Source organism: Sinohyriopsis cumingii, chromosome 7, assembly GCF_028554795.1.
Source record: "Sinohyriopsis cumingii isolate HCF-2022 chromosome 7, ASM2855479v2, whole genome shotgun sequence".
Classification (NCBI taxonomy): domain Eukaryota; kingdom Metazoa; phylum Mollusca; class Bivalvia; order Unionida; family Unionidae; genus Sinohyriopsis; species Sinohyriopsis cumingii.
Window position 1 is genome coordinate 98,112,508 of NC_142967.1, and position 26,648 is coordinate 98,139,155.

Below are 26,648 nucleotides of genomic sequence, written 5' to 3' on the forward strand. Positions count from 1 at the left end.
TGCTTATACCTGCAATAAGCATTACTTTTTTAACGCAGAATTCTGTCTAAATGTATTGTTTTGCACAATGTGGATACATATGTTTTAAAATGCGCATATGTAAATATTAATTGCAATGATCCCAATGTATGTTTCTATAACCCGGTTTCATCTCCTGAATTCCGTTGTATTATTTATATTTAATTTATAACATACACCTTTATATGTTGTCATACAATTGTTCCTTAGCATTTTATTATAGTGCCTAATTACAATTCAAGGGTATTCAAAATACAAACACTGCTGATTACTTTGTTAAAGGCTTTTTACAAGTAACTTATATATATTTTTCTTGTTGAATCTTACAGATGCTGGCTTTAAAGTGATGACTGGATATGTACAGTTTCAATAACCAAGGAGATACAATGGCAAAGTATTTGCGATTGGAGTTTCCTACAACATACCTTTAGTGAACGAGAATGTTTCGACATATATCCATTTTTAAACCTGGTTTTGAGTTTCCATCATTAAAGAAATGTATACATTGTCTGATAAGGACTTTGCTGGAAGCAATGTACTTACACAGTCCCATTAACATAAACTGCGTCAATACATCTGAACCATAGTCATTATATGTGGTCGCATTAGTCCTTATCAAACGAACGTCATTTAGATTTAGAGAACTTCTCCAGTCTTGTTACCTCTGCTTTGCAATAGTCTATCGTGTGCCAGATATTTGATCTCTAAGTTCTTCTCTGTTTTCGACATGGTTTTCTTATGATAGATCTTTAACTTTTTGGAAACAGCAAACGTTTGCAAGAAACGAATTAAGTGCTGTATTGTTAGTGGTGTAAAGTTAAAACACCCCGTTATATAAGGTCTGCAATGCAAAATGGGCATGTGTGTGGGAGCGATTTATCCTGATGAAACGAAGTTACCAATCACTAGATATGGAAACCTTCACGTAAGCTATTTTCGATTACGATGGTATAGTATTGTCGATTCCGTCTGGTGTTCTCTATTACCATGTTCTTATATATTCCTTGTTTGATGAAGAATATAATGTTCATAACGTTTCTATCATATTTGGTAAGACATGTTTTTCTGACGATTGCCAACTTGTTTCCCTATGTTTTTATTCTTACTCTTGGGTGGAAGTAATGTATCCAAGTATTAGCATGTATTTTTGAAGAAAGTATATAATTTTCTTTGTACTAATCATTACCCTCAGTCCCATTTTTTTGCAAAGATCATGGGCACCAACAGAACATCAACACTGTGCATTATAATTTCTTGCTCAGACTAGTTCAACAGGTTGACTCAAAACTGTGTTGTGTAAAAGTATTTTTAGCAGAATATTACATATTTTACTTATGCGAATTGCTATAAATAAATAGTAAGGTGTTAACACCAGTGCCACGATAACGTGCACTCAACATCTGCTCTTAGCTTCCATTATACATAAAACAATATTTGTTTTGTAGATGTTTTGAAAATTAGAATTATGCTCGCTGAACACTTATGACAGGCATCATTTTTGCAATATATGAATTCCGTGCTAAACTGAATTAAACAGAAAAATGACGCAAAGTCAAATTAGCTATTGAAATCATCGCAGCTTAATGAAACGATTTGCCACACTGACTTAATCTGTGAAAGGCTGGTACACTCAACCAGGTAGATCAAAACACAATAGTATCACCGATCAGCATACAAGTATTGATGACATAAAAAAGGCCTACTTTAAATGGGGAGGATAAACAACTAGGAAGGATGAGATAACCATAGTAGGAGTTCATATATATATATATATATATATATATATATATATATATATATATATATATATATACTAATAGCAGAACATGCAAACTTTGACCAAATAATACCATGAAGTTAACAAAGATGCCAGGTTTAAGCAGATCATGTGCTTATATTTGCATAGCTTGACCAACACAATGATTATCGTTTCACCACTGAATATAATAAGATATACAAACAACTAGTTCTTCGGAAAAGTGTCTATTGCAATGCGTCTACTTTGTATGTCTAGTTTTGTAAACATATTTCCTTCACATTGTATTATAAACAGGGTTCATTGTTTCAAACATGAGATTGATAGGTGTAATGTGTTCGCTGGGTGTGACAACATTCGTGTATGATATAAGCATATATATCCACTCATGAAACTGTTGAATGGGAAATACTGTGAGATACACGACATTAGTATATTAAAATATCTGAAAAAATTTTGAAGTGAATCGTTAAGGTTAAAGAGAGATATGGCATAAAATACGTAATTTAAAATACAAGCACCAAGGAACAAACAATTCCATTTCAAGATCACGTATCCACTTATATGCATAAATTGCTTAATCTACGACACACAATGTCATCTTACTGCTTAACATTCCATAAAAGTAACAAGTCAAAAGGTTATACAGTATAAATGTTTAATATAAAGATAAATATAGACCATGGAATAATATTTTAATAGGTGTAAAATGTTTGAACGTTGAAAATGATAGCAAAAACAACTTACGTGTAAACTGTTCATGAACACGTGTCGAACTTGAAAGCGTGCTTATAAGTTTTAATACATACTTGTTTGGTAGCATTATGATTAATATTTTCATCCGTTTCCAAAATAAATGTTAAAGTAGGCCATCGATCATCTGACAATTATTTGTTTTGACCATCATCTAACATGATATAATTCTAAATTTATTTTCTGTTATATATATATATATATATATATATATATATATATATATATATATATATATATATATATATATATATATATAAATATATATATATATATTAAACGTATGAGCAAATGACTGCGTGAATATATTAGTATATTTTTTCTTCAACAAAAAGAACAAAGGTCCTAGTATTTTATTACTTTATGAAAGTATTTCATTTCTATATATTGCTTATTTAATTGAAAACATGTTAGTTCTCATATTTGCCAACATCATCATCTAACATGATGCAACAGGAACAAATTACAGAGTACATATATTAGTACATTATTTTCTTCATCAAAGGTTATAGAGATCCTAGTACATTGCTACTTTCTGAAAATATTACAACATACGCTATTCTACACTAAATGACAAAAAGAGACATAAACAAGCAGTGTTTAAAGACCTAATGACAAAACATTGCATCTTGCCAAAATAATTTTTATAAATTAAGACAGAACATCATTTGAAACTGAGACTGATTTTAATTTTTCATATTTGTGAGATCACAACTGCGGCTTCCAACATTTACTTACCTATTAGAATAGGTCATTTCCTAATTTTGTTCGTGGTTAAATGAAACTATAAGCTATTGATTTAGCTGTCATTTAATTGGCTCTTTTGGAATGCATACTATTTGAAATCTACACGATTGCTGTGGATTATTAATTATTTAAATTAAATCCACAAACAATGTTATGACATGATGTTTTCTACATATCTTTTGGAAAATAATACCATTTGGGAAACATAGTTAAATATAACGTCACAAGTTGTGTTATCATTTATTTTTTCTTCACATTAAATAAAATTGAAAATTAAAAACGATGAATTATTTCTGACCAAATCATCTGACGTCAGATGTTGGACCGCACATGTTGTTCTCAAGCCAAGTAAATATATCACTATATGATCTTTTGTTCCTTTCTAGATTATTTAGTTTGTTGCAAATGTTGCATAAAGCATTACAATATGTCCAACTAAAGCCCTTAGACACGTATCGGTCTTTAGATTTCAGGTAGCGAATAAATTGATCCTCGTCTTCAGCAAGCTGTTTCATAAAATGTGCTAGATCCTGAACTGTAGAGAAATGAGCACTGTTGATAAACGTGTCATTCGGTAGGAAAGCGTCGTAGTCGGAATATCCTCGTTGCACAGTAATCAAATCCAATGGAAAGTAATGAAAGAATTTTTCAGTTATGTAATCCCTACAAAGAGAATTTTCGAAGCTCAAATAAAATTTATAATCTTTCCCAATTCTATCTCTACATTCAGTACCCTTTCTGAAACAGATATTTGTGCCACACCTTCCGAAAATATCGACAGGAACATAGTTCTGCAAAAGATGGACGAAGTCATTTCGCCTACTGACAGCATTGCAATTGCTCACTATCCATGCTGCAAATTTTGTCTTAGCGCGGAAGATAGCCCTATAGTTTCGTTCAGGTGGGGATTGATTCGTCAACAAAATTCCGTACGGGTGAGGAATATCTGAGTCTAGACGGTAAGTCATGGTCCAGTTGAACGTTGATGTCCACTGGCTTCTTTGGAAATGCTTAGCATTGTAATAAAAAGGACTTTCAAGACCGTAAAAGATCCACACCTGCTTAGGATCACGTTCTTGTGGTGTAAGCGGTGGATCTTTTGGAAACGTTGACTCAGTTGCGTCGAATATAACAGCATCAACCTCTGTAAGTAGAGATTTGTTATACGTGACGATACAATTGTCATTAACACACCGGTTTATGTTTCTTTGGCAAACCTCTTGTTCTTCTCCAAACCATATAGGTTTGTTAAACCAGAGAATTTGTAATACGACTTTCTTCTTTTCTTCCGTGATATTATGCACTGGTCCAATATCACTGAAAAGTTGAGGTACATCTACCAGAGCATTCTTTTTCTTCGTAAAGGTCGCATATCCATCGTTTGTGGATCTATTATATTCTGTATTATTCACAAGCAGAGTGTTGCGTTTTGGAGAAATGTAGTTTGAAAAAGTACTCCTTGGTAGAGAGCTCAATAATGCAAGAGTTAAAACGGCACAACAGGCACTCATCATAATTATTATTGCTTGAAAAGAGAAAAAGGATATGTATGCCAGTTAGTAAATTATATCATTTGGTGTTAATTATCTCCTCACGTTATTACCAGTATATTAGCTTGTTTACCTTATTCTGCAACACCTTTAATTTATTCCTGATCTTAAGAAGTATTTGTCTCCCTTAAAATGTGATTGATATTCAGTTCAATATCGTTTGCGACTGCTCAAGATATCTTAAATTTGTAGCCTGCAGTAATGGGAATGTTTCGTCCACATTTTACAATAGGATATGAATTATTGGGATATAATTAACCCAAGCATACTTCACATTTACTTCAGATTCGACAATGTAGCCTGAATACGTCAGTTCAGTTTATAATACTAGGCATACGATTTTCACCTTTGGTACTTAACTATCTTATAAAACAAAGGATATATCAATAAGAAAGATTTGCATGATTTTCCGAACAATTGAACATTCCCATTTTGCAGACATGTCCTGATAAGGTAAATTTGTTTCTCTTGTATCTCCAGTGTATCTTAATCCTTATGACTTGTATTTTCAAATATAATACTTGATTTAATTATATGAAAAGTTTGGCTCAAGTTCGGAAAACTGCATGTAATGACGCTTGGTATAATGTCGGGGCTACAAAACACCTACTTATATAAAATATTTCTCATGACTTGTGTCATTTCTGTAAATCATAAAATGTTGCGAAAATAGTCTTTACTGCTCTAGTATTTGCGCTTTTGTCATACGTGCAGGTCACGATTATGTGTCCAGAACTCGTTGGCTCTAATATGAGTTTACCTTTGGATTCAAAATAATAAACTAGTAAAGCAGTTGAACATTGCATAGCATTTCAACTTGATAAAATGCTTTGGTTAAATAACAATAAATAACTTTGCACAGACAATGCATTTTACGGGATTATTTAGGACAACACTTTGGTTAACTTATATACATATACATCTTTATAATTTGATAATTTGACCATTGCATTTCGGAAAGCTATTGTACGATACTGATGAAAGGGTTATGGTAAAATTTCAAAAGTACATAATATTAAATATGAGTGGTGACGACATTTCGAGTGATCGCTTCACATGAGAACGACTATGACGACGACGACAATGATGATGGTGATGACTATGATGATTACTTTGATGATTACAATCCTTTTCGACCTGTTCACTGGAATCTATTCGGTTGATAGTTTTACATTCAGAGACGTAATACTTGATTACATTATGAGCAGTATTTTGCAGACTTAATAAAAACGGAAAATAAAAGTAAAATCCCCTTCATATACTTGCCAAAATGATTTGATACGTCTCATCTAGTTTAAATTTGTACATATTAATATATAATGTAGAAGAAAGAAGAGTACTATATGTTTTGTATAAGTTTAATGATACTGATAATACTAATAAGAAGAAGAAGAAGAAGAAGAAGAAGAAGAAGAAGAAGAAGAAGAAGAAAAAGAAGAATAAGAAGACGACAATAAAAAAGAAGAAGAACAAGATCAACAACAATAACACCAACAACAAAACAATACTATGAATCATATTATATTATTATTCATTTGAATTTCTGTACGCACTCTTTAGTACTGACCAGATTCATTCTTCCACACTATTTGTGCGCTATAAGTGTCATATATGGTAATTATAGTAAACAAGTAATTTTATGTGAACACATCTATAGAAAGCTAGTATTAAAGATATAAAGAAACAAAGAACCTGAGAAAAAGTCCGTTACATAGTTTGAACAACGTTATATGCAATGAATCACAAGACTTACATTTGTTAGACATACGTATGTGGTTGATAAGCCGACAACACCTCCTTCTGAAATAAAAGAAAATGCACTAAAAACATTCAGATACAAGTGCATGTGTAATATGTAGAAATATTCCTTTGTCATGTATTGTCCTTATTATGTACTTAGGAATATAAATCGAATAAACAGAAATAACGTTATAGTCCCATCATCCTAGAGAATAGTAACTAAACTCTCAAAAATGTTACTATATTTTGGAGTGGGTGTCATTTCGCACGCATGTTCGAACACGTTTAAATCTGTGCCCCTCATGCTGCAAATACATTGGACAACCAACGATAACCAACATGTACATTTCAATCGTCATCCGTCCATTACCAGGTAATGAAAACTTTAAAGTGATTACACGTGTATAAGGTACACACATTGTGAATGATGTAAATTATAGAGCATATCAGGAATTCATGTATAACTATATTTTTGAGATTTTGTAAGTACTCATACTAACTGATCAGATCATTACCATTTTCCACTTTAATTATATATAATATATGTATGGTGCAAAGTTTAATCACTTACATTATCGAGCCGCTATCCATGTCTGGAGTTGACCAAATAAATATTTCCAATGCGAAGTAATAAATATTCACACGTATAATTCGAAATGCACTCCTTTCTTAAGACTGTCATTCCTTAAACTTAAACTTGATTTGTATTTGCCATATTCGGTTGGTAAGTTGCGCGTTGGTGTCGTGCGTAATTTCCATAGCGATAATAAAACATGAATTTGTGCGCAGCGGCTTTTCTTTGTTATTGCGTGTTGATTGATTTTCTTATGGCTCGTTTTGTTTTTGTTTGTTTCGAACAGAACATACATTATTTTTGTCCAACAAGTAGTAACGGCTGTTATTGTATATATGAGAGATAAATGTGTGCATGTGTTAAACATTGGAGTCTTGCGTAATTCGCAGTATAAATTTAGTTTCACATAGGCGTCGCATGTCTTGGAGTAGCACATGGCATTTATATGAAATTAGTTTTCAGCGAATGCATCTCGTAAGGATAATCGTTATTCAGCGTATCCAAATGAACAACTTGACCACTAAGCAGCATTTGTGGCTTGGAGCATGCATAAACACAAATTCGGTGTCACATTCATATTACAAGAGTATAGCCTATGCAATGAGTTGCATATGTGCTGTGCACATGTGTATTTTATATCAGTCATGTTCCTTTGATTCTAATATTTGGGGCTTTATTCACTATTCTTCAAGCAAGTTACCATAAATTAGATCAAAGAAGCACTATCCGTTTTTAGGTTACGTACTCTCATTTTGATATTCAAACATCAAGCACAGGTGTCAGTGTAAAGATATAAATTTACCGGTTGCTTCCTCAAGAATTTGAATGAAAACTAATGGTTTGATTAAAAATCTTCTTTGAACGAATTATTAGTCAGTGATCTATTTCTCCTTTGAACATACTTAAGGACTGTGAAATTAGGACCTAGCAGAGCCTGCAACATTATATTTCGGTTGGACTTTGAGATGAATAGCCTTATAATACGTGTTCTTGTTGAACTACGTTACGTTGAACTACCCTCATTTTTAAGTCAAATAAGTTACTCTTATGAACATGCCTACACCTGTGATCATTTAGATGATGGTTATAATGGTGTGCTTTATAATATCACACTTCTTTCGCACGAGAGATATAACAATATGAAAACAAGCATATGATTCTTCAGACCTCACATAACATAAGAAAGTTACTTCCAATTTAGAACGATTGATAGTCATCAATATTATGTGACATCTGCAGGTGACTCAATTAACTTAAACGGCTTTTAGACAAATTTACAGCAACAAAACAGTTGTGTGCCTCTAATTACGACTTGTTTATCAGACAAATGCTCATATAAATGGCTTAGTAACGGGCGCATGATGTTAAACGATTGCAAAGGAGAACAGGGAATTAAATATTGACACCCAACAAACTATAAGGAAAGATTGATGATTATTAGCAAAATAAATGATAACATAAAGACTTGGTGCTTTCTTTTCTGTTTGATACGTTCCAAATAATGGTTTTCAAGAGTTGATTTACAGAATGTGCATCTTCGTGCCAAATCCATTCGTCAGTTACGTATATGTTCACACACACACACAGACATATATATATATATATATATATATATATATATATATATATATATATATATATATATATATATATATATATATATATATATATATATAACAATCGAGGCAGATAAGCAAAATTTGCCGTGAAACCATATGTATTCTTATGTCTATTCGAAGTATTTCTTATAGTTTCTTCCTAAGAATAAATAGGGGATACAATATTTAAACGTATAAGAAATAACTGAATGCAAGTTTATTCAGCTGTACCGTCATATTCCCAATCTATGAAAAGGATATTACTCAGAAGTAGAGAATGATTCTTTAAATGATCTTGATTACCTTATAAATGATGCCGATAATAAACTTCGTGTATCCTCTTAGTATAGTGTGTTTTTTTAAATTTCAATATAATCTGTTACTTCAATTCCTTTGAGCCAAATGTATTTTAATATTAAATCAGTATATACCACCCACGTTTCAACCCAGCACGTCGACAACAAAATGTGTAATACTATTAGTAATTATATCCCTGCCATGCTTCTATTGATGCTCAGTGCAACTCTTTGAGATGAATTAACACAAGGCTCAATATCAATAATGTAATTAAAGGTCATGCTAATGGCGGTTAGTATGTTTCACGTAATATGCGCAAAGGAGTCATATCCAAACGGGATATTTAACACCAAACACGTAAACCTCGATTCAAAATAGTTACTCCTACTAAACAAGTATTTTGTGTAGATTTGCCGGAGACAAGAACCACGTCTACCAAATGACAAACGGTGCCTTGCATAAATATTTCTTGTCTTCTTTTATATACAATAAACCACGCAGTACTAATATTTATAATATTTACATTAAGTAATCCAGTTATTGCAATCACTCTTTCGTGTTTTTTTTATATTATCATTTATAGATCTCGGTTGTATAAACAATATGAATGGATATGCATTTACATTAGGAAGTTAATTTCAAATCTAAATATGAAACAAAAAAAATGGAAACTGTGTGATCATATGAAGCTTATATCTGCAATATAAGATTGCGAAGTCATACTCATTTGGTGTAAACATTAAAAAGAGCAAAGCAGTGCAGTTTTGGGAATACAACTGGGTACAAAATAAAATACAGAATATAATCTGGATTCGAAGTTTAATGACTACGACCTTTCATGTACGCAAGTTTCATTAAATATGCCTGATATTATAAGATTAGCTAGGATCGTAGAATTAAGATACTAATAGTATCCCGTGTACCATTTGAAATAAAGGAATATATATTTTATCTCAGTCACAAGGAGGTGTATATCAGCTGATTGTATCTAATACGTTAAAAAAATATTTGGTATGCATAACACGGTTTTCACACTATACCAGTAAGTACACTGTTTAAAGTAAACTTCAAACAGCATTTGTCAATTACTTCAGATAATGTGTGATGAGAGGATATGTTACAGTAACGTCCATTTATTGCTCAAATTGAACCATAGTTTTGATTTAAGGATATAGCCAAACAGACCATTATTAGACTCAAGACAAAACCAAAAGTAATCAAGGACGTAGTCGGTTTGAAGCAGTGTTCCTTGTGTTTATTATTTTCGATCAGTTTTGCGTGTATTTCCGCTATTGATATATCCATTGTTTCGGAAATATTGAGCCAACGGTATTGCGACCAAGGTACTGTATAATTACATATGTATTTATAGTTACGAATTGATGTTTTCACTACTTTTTAGGTTTATCGTACACGTTTATTTGTTCATGTTATTAATCTAGAACATCTTTAAACATTGATCTACTTGTTTCTGTTTAGTCATTTTTTCAGTATATTTATTTGATATGTTTGGCTTTCTCTTTTATTGTTGACAATGAATCTATGTTTTCCAGAAGACAATAAACATTTTGAAAATTGACATAGAAGGTTCAGAATGGACTCCCGTGCCTCAGATGGTGTGGTCTGGAACTCTTCACTCTGTGAATCAGATGCAGATTGAACTGCATGGTAATGCTAGCAAATGGAGACTTGAAGGTGTTACGTATTATGTACGAAGAAGGCTTCCGAAGTTTTATGAGGGATAGGTAGATAAATTATACATACTCCAGCGCAGACCATGTTAGACATACAACCAGTTATAAAATAATAATAACATATATGTAATAACATGATTTTTTACATTTACTACGTATGCCAAACGCTTGCAGATTTACGTTCATTATGATAAGCCCTGATAAATGCAATATGATTAAAATCACTGCCATACGTGATGATTTGACACCGAGCTCATAGATGTAATTTTCTGGTGACCTTTGAATTAACAAAATGGAAATGTTGCTTTCAAGAATTAGAAAGTAAATCGAATTGTTCGGCACACATTGATACTCTGCATCTACACTATCTAATCTCTTAAACGCGAACACATACAAATTCATCTGATTGGCTGATACACGTAGCTATTGTGGTAATTCCTTAGGTCACCAGAACATAACCCTTAAGCGTTCGCTGTCAGATCTCCATGTAGGATGTTGGAGATCTGATTTTACTCAGATTGGGATGAATAATACATGCATGTCTCTCTGTGTCTCTATATATCTCTCTCCATCTCTGTCTGTCTCTGTCTTTGTCTCTCAAAGCCCCAGACATATACATGACAGCTTAAGTCAATTTTGAACGTTTGGATAGGCTACTATATATCGCATATTTATTTTTCGTCTTAAATTATAAATGGTGAGCCATAGGCATCGAACCATGGCACGGTAGCCTGACAGTGTGTTATAAAGAAATTTAAGAAAGACTAGTATTTTTTTGTTGTAAAGTTGACTAATGATATTCGTAATATACAATAATTATAAAATGTTATAATTTAAGCTCAAAACGTTATGGTCAAACTATTGAAAAATAGGGACAATAATACAGCTGATATTTTCACCGGTCAGTCATCTATGATGAACACAAGTAACCATAACTTCGCTCAGCTGAGGAAGATACAAAACATTCATGCATGTTCATTTTGCGAAATTCTTTGGATATTGTTTTCTTTTGCTGTGCAATGTAATGAACATTGTAATTAGTTTATGTGACCTTTCAAAAAATACTAACAGCAGTTGTTGAGAATCTAAAAGTGTATTGCATTTACCTATGGTCAACCTATAATTTCCTTCCAAATATTGATTGCTTTGCTCCTTTTATGAGATAGGTAATTTATTTCGTTATATTTACCAATGTGCTATCCCAAAATTCGTCTTTCCTTCTTAGCAACTTCGAAAACAATTTGTATGTACTGTCTGTCATAGCTGTAGCTTCTAATCAATGACGAATCATTTGACTTAAAGCATCAACTGAGTTTGTGTTGATCATTGCTATGAACATATGTTTCTGTCATATTTCCACAAGTGTTGTTTCAGCGAATTTTCCTCTGGCATGCACGTGCATACCTCAGAATGAATCATGAATGTCATTTCTTTATGAATATCAAAATATATTAGATAAAATCACAGACACTCGTGTCCTTAACTTAGTTGCATGTTTGAACTCTAAAACTCTCGTATTTGATCAGCACAACGTCATTGAAGGTAAGAAATATGAGTTAATAATAATTCGAGTCGCTGTTTTTTAAGCAAATTCAATGCCACTAATCTTAAACATTTTGACTGGGTCGCACTAATAAGGATTACGTGGATATTTAGTTATGATTATAAATATATTCTTGGACGTAACTCATCTATTTCTGATCTTTTTTTAATGTCATGCTGATACTAATAGATACATTTTTCATACATAGATGTCATCCATTCACTTGCACCTTTAGATATGACTAAACAAATTTCCAAACCCATTTTACAGTGGCTATTTCACAAACAAAGTAGGAAACAAGATACAGCCGATTGTTGTAATGCTTATATTTCTATTCCGATACTAAATTTGAAAACAATAACAGATAATTATACCACTATAATTTTGTTTTTATTTGAAACAATCAACAAATCATGCTACAGTGGTCATGCATAAAAAATAAAATGTCAATATAACATAATCGTCTAGTTTACGGAACATTTTTTTACATTCATCCTAATCATGTCACTATAAAACTGAAAAAAAACCACTGCTAACTGCGTTTCTTCTGACTACATTTGTTTTAGTTAAATCTTGACACAGCAAAGTCTAAAATATCCACAAAAATTGTCCATTAGAGGTACAAATCAGGAATTAAATTTAAAACAGGGGCCTCGAGTGACCGAGTGGTTTAAAGCGCTCTCCGTTACGGATCACTGCCATCTCACCTCTATCTGCGTTGGTTCGAGTCGCGGATTCGGCCAATGTGGGTATGTGAGAAAGCTTGCCAGTAGCTTCTCGTGGGTCGGTGGTTCTTTCTGGGATTTCCCCAGGTTCTTCCTCCACCATTAATACTGGCCGCCATGTATAGCCTATCGTGTGCTGAAAAATGGCGTTAAATCCTACAACATCAAAAACAACATGTAAAACACATAAAACGACACGACTTACTTATCATTTTTATTTCTTCATGTGACACTCTCTAATTATATGTGCACATAATTTGAAGACGACAAATGTAGTCATATACAATTACGTTTTGAGAAGAATCCATTAAATATCTTCATGAATAATATATATCCACAGGATTACATGATATTTTTCGAATGATTTATTAAAATTGAAATATGTCTCTATGAATTAAGCTTTAGTTTGATAAGAGGCGATAACTTAACTCAACGAGACTACATATGTGTACAAAATGTGTTAACTTACGTTAAATTCAAGACCCCGTTGATTTTCATTACTATTATAAACTATCATACATTCTAGTCCTGACATATGTATTTCAAGAATTTAGAAATAGATTGCCTTTCAAATAGCCTCTTAAACGTCAGTATTATCTTTCAGTTCGAGGACTGTTCGATTATGCCGTGTTAAAGATAATAGGTTAAATCAAATTAATTAGCTGACATTGATATGTATTTTCTGAACATAATATTAGAGATGAATGTCTTTTATTTCTAACAGATGTACAACTTGGAAAAAGACTGAACGAATAGTTAAATTCCAATTGACTTAGTATGCTGCTCCTTAAATAGAAAAAGTGTGTATATGTTGGTGGAACTGTGTATGGTTCGTGTTTTCAGGAGTTTGATAAATGCAAATACAAGACACAAATAGGGTTCTAAACTAAATGTAAAATAATTCAAAACTAAGAAGTTATGGGGCATGATATTTTTCATGCTAGTTGTAGAAGTACAGAAAGAATTGTTGTTCTAATATTTTAACCATTGTAGGTGTAGCTAAGGACCACTAACCCATTGTAAATATGTAGTCGAACATGATCCAGTTTAATGGCTTGAACCTGTATTTACCTGTCCTGCTAGTTTGATCAGGGCATGGGACACTTTAGCTACGATGTCGTAGCCTCGACATTTGTTTCTGTTGTGGTTGAGGCTACGAACTGATCCCATACCATGTAATGGAACAAAAAAAACATCACTAAAGTCAGAAAAACAAACAGTGTAGAAATATACTACATACGCATAATTATGTTGTGAAATAAGTTTGGCTTATTTTGAATTGATTAAGTCCTTACACGATAATATAAACTGGCATGGTTACACTAACCTCTCCGTGTTGGCCATGACAGATAACGCGAGACTCTCGCCGATAAAAAAAACAGTAGGCCTCATTGACGCATATTTGAACATCACATACATTTCTATAATTTTCTGCATTTAACAAGATCTGTTTCAACAAAAAGCATTGATTGAATAATGTAAGATAGCAGTTCCTTTTGCACATCAAATATCGCCTTCTGAGAGAAGAATGAACTGTTTAAACATATTACTGTGATTCAGAACAACCTTGACTCCCATTAAGGAATGGCCCTTCCTTTAAAGGGATTTACAAAGGAGAGGATCACTGAAGTACCACACTCTCATTGCAATAACTCATTAGCTGATTGGTAAAATATTGACTCGGGGATCTGTAGATGTAGGTATGTAAGGGCCGCTTTTGAGCGCATTAATATGGGAAACTAGTTAAGCTGAATGCAACAACAAGATATATTAGTAATTGATTTGTTCCTCCTTCGTATTGGAACAATGAAATGATCTTGATGTTGCAGCATCACGTTTTGAGATCGTACTGATAATGAGGTCGCACAATATATTTAGTATCAATGCTGATATGGGGTCCCCGCATTTCCAATAAAATAACCTAATAATTTATCAAACGTGTAAATAGCTCCGCATGCTGATATGGGACAACGTCATATTACGTCTCAGCTGATTATGAGCTTATGTATTAAATGCAGCTGTCCGAAATGAAAATTGATACTTTTTCTGGTCAGGTTTCGTCTAGTTTTATATTAGAATTAACCATATATCACGAACTATGACACAATGTTTAATTTCCAGTACGAGAGAATACTTTTAATTAACACCGTTGATAGTATTGCGGTAAGGTACGAAGGACGTGTCCGGACCAAATTTTGAGTTGTCTACACGACCATGAGAAAGTCTAGATTAATGAATGGCATTGGCCAAAAATAATGTTTTCAGCAGCTATGAGTAAATAGCATTGACACTAACATCCTAAAAAATTCACAATTAATTGTAAGTTATATATTTTAACTCATACATTCAGAAGAGGTTAATCCTGGTAGAACATTCGTTATTTATATTTCATAAATAATAGGTAATACTTAGGGCACACATAATTCCTTACCCCATAACTGTAATATGTTGATTGTCATATTTTGGTGTTATAATTCGGCCTACGACATACGAACTAATGTGTGCTTCATGTGCGCATGAGCCCCCATGCACATAACAGTGCAAATCATACGCTAGTACGTCTAATTGATCCTCGCCATAGAGACAAGTATTCATTTAAGATGAAACGAATGACAAAGATTAATCAGTCGCTGCATAAACCACTAGTATTTCAGTACGTCATGACATATTTGTAACTTTCAATGATGCTTTGCAAATTACCACTGATTGCACGAGCGTGATATAATATGACACAACTGCGTAAGGTTTTCTCAAAACATTGTCTATTTCACAAAATGCTGTATACGATAACTTGACTTTACGATGCCACAAATATCAGTTTTTCATCTATTTTACACACCACTTGCCATTTTGACGACAAAAGAAATCAGGACCTGCACAAACTAAAACCATTTATATTTCCTGCCATAACTGAATTAGCATGCCAATGTAGGTTTGAGGAATTATGTATTACAGTTCTTGGCTGTCTTCTACGATTTTTATGTCAAGAGATGAACATTTATTGTCATTAATATGAACCAGGTAAGAGCCAGTCTTTGTAGTACACGATTTCACCTGCATTCAAATAAGCCGCCCACCAGCTGTAACTACCTATTGACACGATCATGTGATCGCACATGGTAAGAATGGCAAGATCAACGTCTGGCGAAAGAACTCTGACTGAGAAAAACAGCATTATATCTTGATGGCACGGTTTCTCTTGCCCACGTCTGGTTCTCGCCACAAACAACAAAAACAGGGTTTTTATACTTAGAATTGAAATAATCCATGGTTTTAATAAAATACTCCTTTGGTGCAACTTTACACCCAAGTTGCACCTCGGTTGTACTAAGCTTATCCCCTCTACGCACATGAACTCCAATTAAGGTGACGTTAATGACATTTTGTTTTGCTAAATAGTATTGTCTTATTTCCTGGAGTATCTTCATCGCCCTTGTATTTGTTCCATCGTAGAAAGCCAGAAATTGTTTCCTTATTGCATCTTTTGCATGATTGAAGTATTTATATGATTGAAAATAACCATGTATGGAAACGCTGGAGTCTCGTGGTATCCGAGCTAAAAAAGACTGGTTATACATTGCCCAATTGGAATCGAGTTCGCGGTAGACAAGAAACGCAGAACATATATGCGTAGCATTTTCGAGGACTTCTCCTTCAACCTTAAAACTCATAGCTATCAACGAATTTTTTGGTGAAAGCACCCTCATGCCCTTCTCAGACGCTACTCCGTAGGCGGCGGCGTACTGAAACATAGTGTTTCCTAGTCTGCCCATAAACAATGGACAAATATACAATTTAATGTCACTACGTTTGAGATCTGTGTTTACCCATCTAATGTTTACAGTCGTCAAGTGGGGATATAAGAAGCACAAAAGCAGCACACTTGACAGCAGAAGAAAACAACTCCAACCTGGAATGAATAAATGTAAATATGCAAGCAGATGATTAGAATGTTTCATAATGCACTACGTACTTTTGGAAATTAATAAATCATCCTTAATGATGTTCCTAATAATTTCAGTAATCGGGAGAATATATTAATATATTAATTCCTGCATCACACATATTGAATAAAAAGAAACGGTTCTAGTTTTTGTTTAACACAACATATGGTATTTCACTTACATACAATTGATTCGCAGTTTAAGTTGTAAGGGAAGTTCCTTAACTAAAAATCAAATTGTTTTGTCAGCAAAATTGCATTTCGCATGTTTATAAGTGTGAGTGATTAAAGTATGTTTCTAGTAACAAAAATGCTTGTTTGTGATAATTGCTTCTGATTATTGAACTAACTACATGATTTAATTTAGACAACAAATTTTAACATCCACTCCATCCATTTGAATGTAAACTAAAATAGCATACAAATAAACAGACAGACCAATACACGTTTGAGATGTTAATAACTGAATAATATAACTCAAAAGGAGCAACACATTCATATTGCCAAAATCCTGGACATCTTCTAGTCCGTAATTTTTTAGTAGAGGTTATTACTACTTAGATAATGTGTAAGTCATCTACCGAAAGGTAATAATCAGCAGGACCACTATTATATTAGATTAATTCAGTAAGTAAAGAAAAAGAAATTATTTTTTAAAAAAAATACACTTCCCTATATTTCATCTACTGAATTATTTACACCTGTGGAAACATCACTGAAATGTTGTGAAGTTTGTTTTACTCATAGTCTACGTACGAAAAGAAAGAAGTATTAAATCAAAAGTACAATTAACGAAACAGATGTTGAACATTTGTCTATAAAAGAATCACGTCAAACTGCAAATAAACAAATCTAGTATTCTGTACATTTAAAAATACAAAAAAATACTTTGTTAAACTGAAATAAATTCACGCAAGTAAAAATGAAATTACATTTTGATACAATAATACAATTTCTCCATCATATTGTGATTTATACGCAATTATTTTTAGAGGATTAGTTTTGAGACCAGAAATAAATTTGCACTATCATTTCACTGCAAATTGATAGAGCAAAGTGAAACAATTGATAAAAGCTGACATCCTGAATTTAATTTGCTTTTGCTTCTGTTTGCATTATATACAGAATAAGGAATAGGAAAGACAACTATATTATCTCTATACAATCTTTAATGTAAACTTGGATTAGGTCACATGATCAGCTCTTAAAATATACAGAAAAAAGTAAAATATTTTTTACTAGGATGTACAATAAATTCAATAACATACCAGCTACCTTGAAAAAGTAAAGTAAAACAAAATCTAGCTTTTCGGAAACATTTATATGCATGGACATTCCTAATGCACACATGTAACTGGAATTCAAATAATACTTTTGTTAGAATATATATATATATATATATATATATATATATATATATATATATATATATATATATATATATATATATACATGTGTATGTGTGCGTGTGTGTGTATGTATGTATGTATATAAATATACAATAGTTCTGTCAAGGTACTGATATGTATTTTATATATATTACGTTTCAGTCTTGTGCATGTTACAATAGCAGTTCATGAGGCGGATCAATTATTGTATTAAATTTACTCACGTACTCTTTATGGTGCTTGATAATTTTAGATATATGCAAACATTTAGAACGTACGAGACTAGGACACGAAAAATTCTTTTTCATAACTAGTTTTGATCAACTTAGCAAAGGAAATGAGAAGATAAGATAGGATAAAACTTCTTTATTTCAGACTATATAGTCCATACATCTAAATTAATCTACACAATCAACTGCAGCCTGCATTGTTAAGAATGAAATTAAGTGGCACATTTAAAGAATAAGCTGTTCCATCGGCTAATCATTTTAGAATTTAAATGAATGTCATAGTTCCAAAGAAATTTCAGTATACAGTTGTTAGCACTAGATAAACTTGTCATCATTGAGGAGAGATACTTTCTCATTAATTCTTCGAAACTGAATACAATATAATTTACAATCATGTTGGAGGCACTGTTCGATCTTTGAAGACCTAATATAAATCAAAGACTATTAGTATAGCCAATAACTAGTTTTCTTTTCATACAATCATTAAAGCTTGTCTACAGAGGAGCAAAACAAAGTGAAGCAAGAAGATATGAATATCCTAATTTTGATATTAAATGAACAATTCTAAAGTTTTCGTATAAACATGTTTGTTCGAGTACACACAAATCGGTAATGTTGCATCATATCTTCATTATATGACCGATTGGATTTCAAAATATGACCCGAATACGTATAACTGTTGACATACGTAAGAGCATTGCCGATAAGATGTACAGGAGGAGGAGATGGTAATTTGAAAAAAGTTGGCTGAAAGACCATGCGTACTGATTTTTAGGTATTATAAATGATATCATTCTCATATGCGTATTGTTCCCATATCTTTAATAACTTCCTTAAACCCGTACTAGAAGGACTTATCAATGACATATCATCATCAAAACTAAAATTGTTAAGAAACAACTCATTCGGTGGCATAAGTAACCCCACGTTCCACTGACACAGCTTACGATTTAACTCGTCTATATATATATATATATATATATATATATATATATATATATATATATATATATATATATATATATATATATATAATAATAATAACATAGTGGAAAGAATACCGCATCGTCTTGGTTACAAGTAAAGCGCTGGATATTACACTTTCCCATCGCACATACTACAGGTGTTTACCATTCCAGTTAACTAATATATGAAATATGTAGAAAGGTATTTTAATATCAATCAACTTTTTAAAGAGTTTCCAATGATTGACCAGATCAAATGCCTTACTAGCGTCTAAGTAACATGCAAACACTGGACTGCCATGTTTTACATAATAGCTGACAGTTTCCTTAAAGACATATAGGCATGAATATGTTACATCACTTCTTTGCACTTTGATGCATTCAAATATTTTGGAAATAATGGCCGTAATAGCTATATATATGTAGTCATTGTTGTACTCCATTTAACTAATCGTGCTTCTTAGTAGCGGTAAAATTGTAATTTTTGTTAAAAATTTATGCAAAAACGTACAATTACATAAAGTCATTAATAGCACATGAAGTATAGTATCTGAAAATTAAAAAATCTGATCCTAGACATGTACCACATTTTTGTCTTGTTAGTGTACTTTGAATCTCAGTTAAGGTAATTACTTCAATATGAGAATGGGTATCAAATGCTGAAAGCACATGTTTATTATTCGATTCATTTTTGACATTATTGAGTAAGTTATCATAATTAATTTTCCACATGTTGCGTATATTATGACCATGGATTACATAAAGACAAATTGGTGGTTTATTTTGGACGTTTTCGAGGTAATTTGTTTAATTTGCATCCATAATTGACGTTGGTTGACATTTTTAAATCTTTGTGCTATCGAGTCTGCTCTTTATTTACTTCCCCTTCTTACATAATCTAAGAGCATACTTAAATTGTGCTATTGTTCGGTGCATTTGGTTACTGAGATGGCCATGATGAGGTTTACCGTTATCGCACCACATAAGATAAGCATTTCGTGCAAAGTCGTGTAGTTTTTTTTCAAAGTCATTCCAGCCTGGCATAACCAAGTAACCACAATTGGATTTACCTGTCAAGCTATTACTGGATTTCGACAAAGCTTTTACTATATCAGTGTATACTCCATGCATCTGATTAGTGCAGCCGTGGTCATTACAGTTGGCAACACAATGTGGGATCTCAATCCTGTTTAATAAGAATGAGTATAATTCTGATTTACTGCTGTTGTCAGAAGTAAGGTCTGACCAGTTGATGTTGTATTTCAGGTTTAAGAGTTCATTGGGACAAGAATAAAATATGGGAAGTAGATCAGTCTTAATAGCCGTTAAAGTAGGACGATGGTCGGACCCTACCAGAGTGTATAGTATCTTCATATCACTTAACTAACGTAAGTAAAATTAGTTGTGTTGTTTACAATTAGTGGTTTATAATTAGTTTTAAGTCCGATATATATACCCATAAGCCATGTCACGAATATGCATCGCTGTCGCATTGGACGGACGGTACACACATCTAATAACACTTCCACGCCTTCGTGGAAATTAGTGTGTGGATTGGACTTTTGCAAACTTATTAAGCCGTGGTTGATTCAGATTTGTGAGCGATATGTTATGTGGAAATGCTGCAATGTAGGCATACATTTATGACGCCTCTTATGGAGAGTCATCCTTTTGGGGATGTTGATAATCAATGCATTATACTGCACAAGACTCAACGTTTGATGTGGTCAAATACCGAAAATGTTTGCAGATTAACATCGAATGTGCTGCCTATCAGAATCGAGGACAACATATAATATTCCTAAATTCTTTCTTGAAAATAGACTGGCTCTGTACCATTCTGTTGCTATTACCAGTCCGTCACTATTGTGTATTTTATATCTTTTCAATTTTGCATTATGGGAATTAAATTATTTATTGGAATTTTACAAACTTTGGTTGTTTTCTTGCGTATATGTTACTTTAAATTGTTAACAGCCGGTATGGTCGTTAGATATGTAAACTGAAACGATAAAGTCCTTTTTTGGCATGTGTAACAGAGAATTTCCATGCGGCATTTATATTAGTTGCAAAATGAATGATGCACCATGGGCGATGACATAGGCTGGCATATTGTCTTAATTAATGACAACAAGAACCATGGTGCATATCAGAAAAAATAGCGTATAAGAGTGAAAGAAAAACAACAAAATAGTTACTAAATTGTAAAATATTAGTTTTGTGTTTGACAGGCCATGACGTATATCCTATGCAACCGTGGGATTTAAGACATGAGCTCGACTGATTAGCTTAGTAAATGTAATTGCTGAAGAACTTGATTTCCTGTATGTCTGCAAGCAATTGGTTTGTTTTTTCTTACCAATGACAAGTATATGGAGAACATAATAAACACTTGCATAAGTATACCTACAATAAGCAGTAGAGTTGTAAACATTGAAATTTGTCTAAACGTACGGTTTTGCACAAAGTGGATAAACATTCTTTAAAATTCTGATCTGGAAATTTGAATTGCATTAATTCCAAAGGATGTTTTTCTAACCAGTTTGCACTTTTGTGCTCATTGCGCTATTTCATAATGTAAATCAAAGTAAAATGGATATGCCTATTTCTTTTAAAATTCTTCTGTTTGCACCAAAGAGATATGAAATGTTCACGAGTTTCACTTGCCCAGAAAGGTTAAGAAACAAATTGTGCAAATGTGCATAATGTAATTATGTTCTATAGACCTCCTGAAAAAATCAAGACACGCACATAAGCATCACGATAAACGCAAACAGAAACTATTAGTTTATCAAAAAGGCATTTATACGGAAATAACTATGTCATCAACGAAACATATATCGCTATGCACAAACTAGATACAAACTCCACACAAAACTTAGCATTGACCATTTGCTGCAATGTTGGTATGACAGAACATGAACAAACATGAAAGCTACTTACATTTGATTACTTTGCGTATCGACAAACTCATTGTCGTGGATATCACCATCGGTTCGGATTTTGTAAATAGTTTTTGCAAAATATGCTGAAAAGATAACATAGACGAAAGAGAATAACATTTTCCGTCATAACTAGTATCATTTAAGAATATATCTTGACATTAAAGTAGAAAATATTAATTTTGCTCATTTTCCTTTAATTTGTTGATGCTTAGATCGTATTATTACGAAGTCTGTGCTATTTTATAACATATTTTCCTAGCATCTAGCGTGCCATTCCAGATCTTAACATCATTCCATGAAAGTGTCTCTGAGTCGGCTAATGCATGTACAAAATATGCGTATGCTACAATATTCGCAAACACTTACAATTACCTCTATTATAATGGACCTTAACAATATTTTAAACCCGTCTATTTATCCTGCAATATACACATCGTTTACGTGTGCAATCTCGTTCATATAACCGTACAGCATAAGCTACCGGAGAAACATCTGGCAAGTTATTTTATGTTTTAATAATCGTTTGCGCTAATTACAGATAGATAATGCTTTCTTAGAGATAATACTGTATCATATGGTCTTTATCCTTCCAGGACTTTTTATCCTTTCAACCCAGTTTCGTCTCCAAAGTTCCAGTGTATTATTAATGTTTAAATTTGAACATATGAGTTTTATCGCACAGTTCTTTATTGTTAAATAAATAACCGCCATCTTTGAAGACTGTTTGTAAAGGACTGTTATGCCTATGTGATTACAACTGTCTTACCGCTGCCCATGTAGTGATCTTTGTATGTTGTCATACAACTGTTCATTTCCTTTTTAATATAGGGTCTTAATTACAATTCAAGGGTATTCAAAATACAAACAGCAGTGCTGATTACGTTGCTACGTTTTTTACAAGTAACTTGTATATATTTTCCTTCTTGAATTTTGCAAATGCAGGCATCGTGGGGATGAATGGATATTACATAATTTCAATAACATTTGATATAAAAAGGCAAAGGATTTCTTACTGAAACTTCCTACACCATACACTACTCGTATTGACTAATAATATCCGATTTTGTAGGAAAGATGCCCAACGATTTTCGAAATTGTGTTTATGGGAACAACATAAATGGACGACATTTCATTTTGCACATTTATGCCCTATGAATTAATAGGTTGGTTATACAAAATTATTAAGTTAGTAAACTAGAACGTTTAGTCATAAAGTCATATTTAAAACTGGATTTGGTAGAACTTCGTTCATTAAAGAACTGTATGCAATGCTGGATTAGGACTTCGCTGGAATCAATGTACTTACACAGTCCCCTTGACATAAACTGAGTTAACACATCTGAAACACAGTGTGAAAGGAACGTCTATTCGAATTAGGAAACTTCTCCAATCTTGTTAACTTTACAATAGTACATCATGTGACAGATGTTACATCTCTAAGTCCTTCTCTGCTTTCGGCATGGTTTTCTTGTAACGGACCTTTACCTTTTTGGGAACATCAAACAGCTGCAAGAAACGAATTCCGTAGTGTATTGTGGGTGGTGTAAATTTATAATGTCTGCAATTCAAAATTGGCGTGTGCGTGCGAGTGCGTTGTCCTGCAATCGCCACTCAGTAGATCTGGACACATTATGCGAGCATCATCAGGAAAGCTATTTTATATTTCGATGGTATAGTTTTGTCCAACCCGTCTTTTGTTCTCTATTACCACATTCTTATAAAGTATTCATTGTTTGTTGAGGAATATAATGCGCATAACGTTTCTATCAGATCTGGTAAGATATGTTTTGATGGCGATTGCCAACTTGTGTCCTTACATTTTGGCATTCTACATCTTGGGTGCTAGTAATTTATCAGGATGTCTTATTTAAGAAAGTATAGAATTTGTCTTTGCAGATCTTTACCCTCAAACCCATTTTTTTCAAAGAGGACGGGGACAAGCAGGACATGACCAATGTGCAATACACTTTCTGGCTTAACATCTGCTCTCAGTGTCCAATGTACACAAAACAATTGTGGTTTTGAACATATTGTACAAAATTGAACTACTTCGCAGAACACTTATGACCTGGCATCATTGTTTCCAATATATGAATTCCATGCCAAACTGAATTATACATAAAACTGATGCAAAGTCAAATTAGCTCTTGCAACCATCGTAACTTAATGAAACGGTTGACGACATCGACTTAAATATGTGAAAGGGTGGTTCGCTCGCCTAGGCACATCATCACACACTAGTATATCCAATCAGCATACAAGTAACGATAACGTAAACAATGCCTAATTTAAATGGTGAAGGATTAACAACTATGAAGGACGAGCCAACAAGAGTAGGATTATATATATATATATATATATATATATATATATATATATATATATATATATATATATATATATATATATATATATGTATGTATATGTATGTGTGTGTGTGTGTGTGTGTGTGTGTGTGTGTGTGTGTGTGTGTGTGTATAAATATTCGTGTTAATAGCAGGACATGCAAACATTAACCAGAAATTAAACTATGAGGTTATTAAAGATGTCAGATTTAAGCAGATACTGTGTTTGTATTTGTATAGCTAGACCAACGCAATGATTATTTTCTCACCATTGAATATAATAAGATATACAAACGACTTTGTCTTCGAAAAAGTATATATTGAAATGCATCTATTTTGCATGCGTAATTCTGTGCAAACTACTTCCTTCACATCCTGTATTATAACCTGATATAATTATTTCAAACGTGGAAATGATGTATGCTGCTAATTTGAAAGTCATTGCCAAAATAGGTTAATGTGTTCGCAGGGTGTGACAACATTAGCATATAATATAAGCACATACACCCACTGTTTTAGCTGTTTAAAATTGAAATATTGCGAGATAAACAAAATATTTAATTTAAAATATTTGATGAAGTATTGAAGGTAATGGTTAATAGTAAAGCTAGATATGAAATAAATATGCGTAGCTTTAAAGACAGGCAGGAGAGAACAAACAATTCCATATTATGATCACGTCTCCACTTATCTACAGAATTATTTTAACCCCGACACACTAAGTCATCTTATTACTTACATTCCACAAAATTCAAAAGATAAAAGGTTCTACAGGAGAAATCCTTAATATGAAGATATATATAGGGTCAAATGATATTTTAATAAGTGTTCAAAAGTTTGAACATTCAAAAAAATTAACAAAAACTTATATATATATATATATATATATATATATATATATATATATATATATATATATATATATATATATATATATATAAATAACGTAATGACTGAGTAAATATATTAGTACATTTTTGCTACAAAAAAAAAACGAAATAGAGGTCATAGTGCATTACTAGTAGACACATATCTAGAAAGCTAGCATAATATTTATAAAGAAACAATGACCCTCAGAATAAGGCTGTTACACAATTTGAGCCTGAAATGGTAACATTCCACAATTGTCTACACAATGGTAATTAAGACCATACATAGCTTTTTCAACTCTCATTGGTTAATATCCTGTAACAAGTTTCTTTTTCAATATTGCTTTTTCCGCTGAATATTATTCCTCACAAAATAAATCTTGTTTACAAGTTACAATATATGGTATTTTAAGGAGAACAATATTAGCAAATCATGTACTACCCTTACATCTGAACGAATGTTTCCATGCAAATGTTTTTAAGTACTCGTTCTAACTGTTCAGGTCATTACCATTCTCCATTTTATTAAAATATTCTATATGTACGGTGCAAAGTTTGATCACTTACATTATCAGGCCGATATCCATATCAGGACTTTACCAAGGAATTATCTCCAATGCGCAATAAAAATATAAATATCAATAATTGATATGCATTCCTTTCTTATATCTGTCATACCTTAAACTTAACAATCACATGTATTTGCCATATGTTGGGTTCATAATGTTCCGTGTTGTTGTCGTGGGCTATTTCCATAGCGATAACAAAACATAAATTGTACGCAGTTGTTTTTCTTTGTTGTTTGTTGGTAGCTTTTCTTATGGATCTTTTTGTTCTTGTTTGTTTTTAACAGAGCACGTGTTACTGTATCTATGATAGATAAATGTGTTTATGTGTTAAACATTGGAGCTGTATACGATGAACATTAATTTCGTATATATGTAATTTGCTACTCCCACATATTTACG

The 26,648-nt window shown here is 32.5% G+C and overlaps 1 protein-coding gene and 1 pseudogene across 2 annotated transcripts; both read right to left on the reverse strand.

Moving 5' to 3' along the window:
* Window positions 1-2,816: 2,816 nt before the first annotated feature.
* Window positions 2,817-7,304, reverse strand: LOC149795780 (lewis-type alpha-(1,3)-fucosyltransferase-like). Its single transcript, XM_089965704.1, has 3 exons — window positions 7,136-7,304; window positions 6,578-6,624; window positions 2,817-4,799 (listed from the first exon to the last, which is right to left on the reverse strand). Exons 1-3 carry the CDS (start codon window positions 7,153-7,155, stop codon window positions 3,577-3,579), a joined length of 1,290 nt encoding a protein of 429 aa, XP_089821830.1. The 5' UTR covers window positions 7,156-7,304; the 3' UTR covers window positions 2,817-3,576.
* A 5,312-nt stretch (window positions 7,305-12,616) lies between these two features.
* On the reverse strand, window positions 12,617-26,365 carry LOC149795781 (galactoside alpha-(1,2)-fucosyltransferase 1-like; annotated as a pseudogene). Its single transcript, XR_016422400.1, has 4 exons — window positions 26,248-26,365; window positions 23,773-23,972; window positions 22,465-22,549; window positions 12,617-16,905 (listed from the first exon to the last, which is right to left on the reverse strand). The product of XR_016422400.1 is annotated as a galactoside alpha-(1,2)-fucosyltransferase 1-like (transcript).
* Between the last annotated feature and the right edge of the window lie 283 nt (window positions 26,366-26,648).

Coding starts and splice junctions, on each gene's coding strand:
- LOC149795780 (XM_089965704.1), bottom strand. CDS start 7,155: ATGGATAGCGGCTCGATAAT. Junction 6,625..7,135: donor ATGGATAGCGGCTCGATAAT/GTAAGTGATTAA, acceptor CTTTTATTTCAG/AAGGAGGTGTTGTCGGCTTA. Junction 4,800..6,577: donor CATACGTATGTCTAACAAAT/GTAAGTCTTGTG, acceptor TCTCTTTTCAAG/CAATAATAATTATGATGAGT.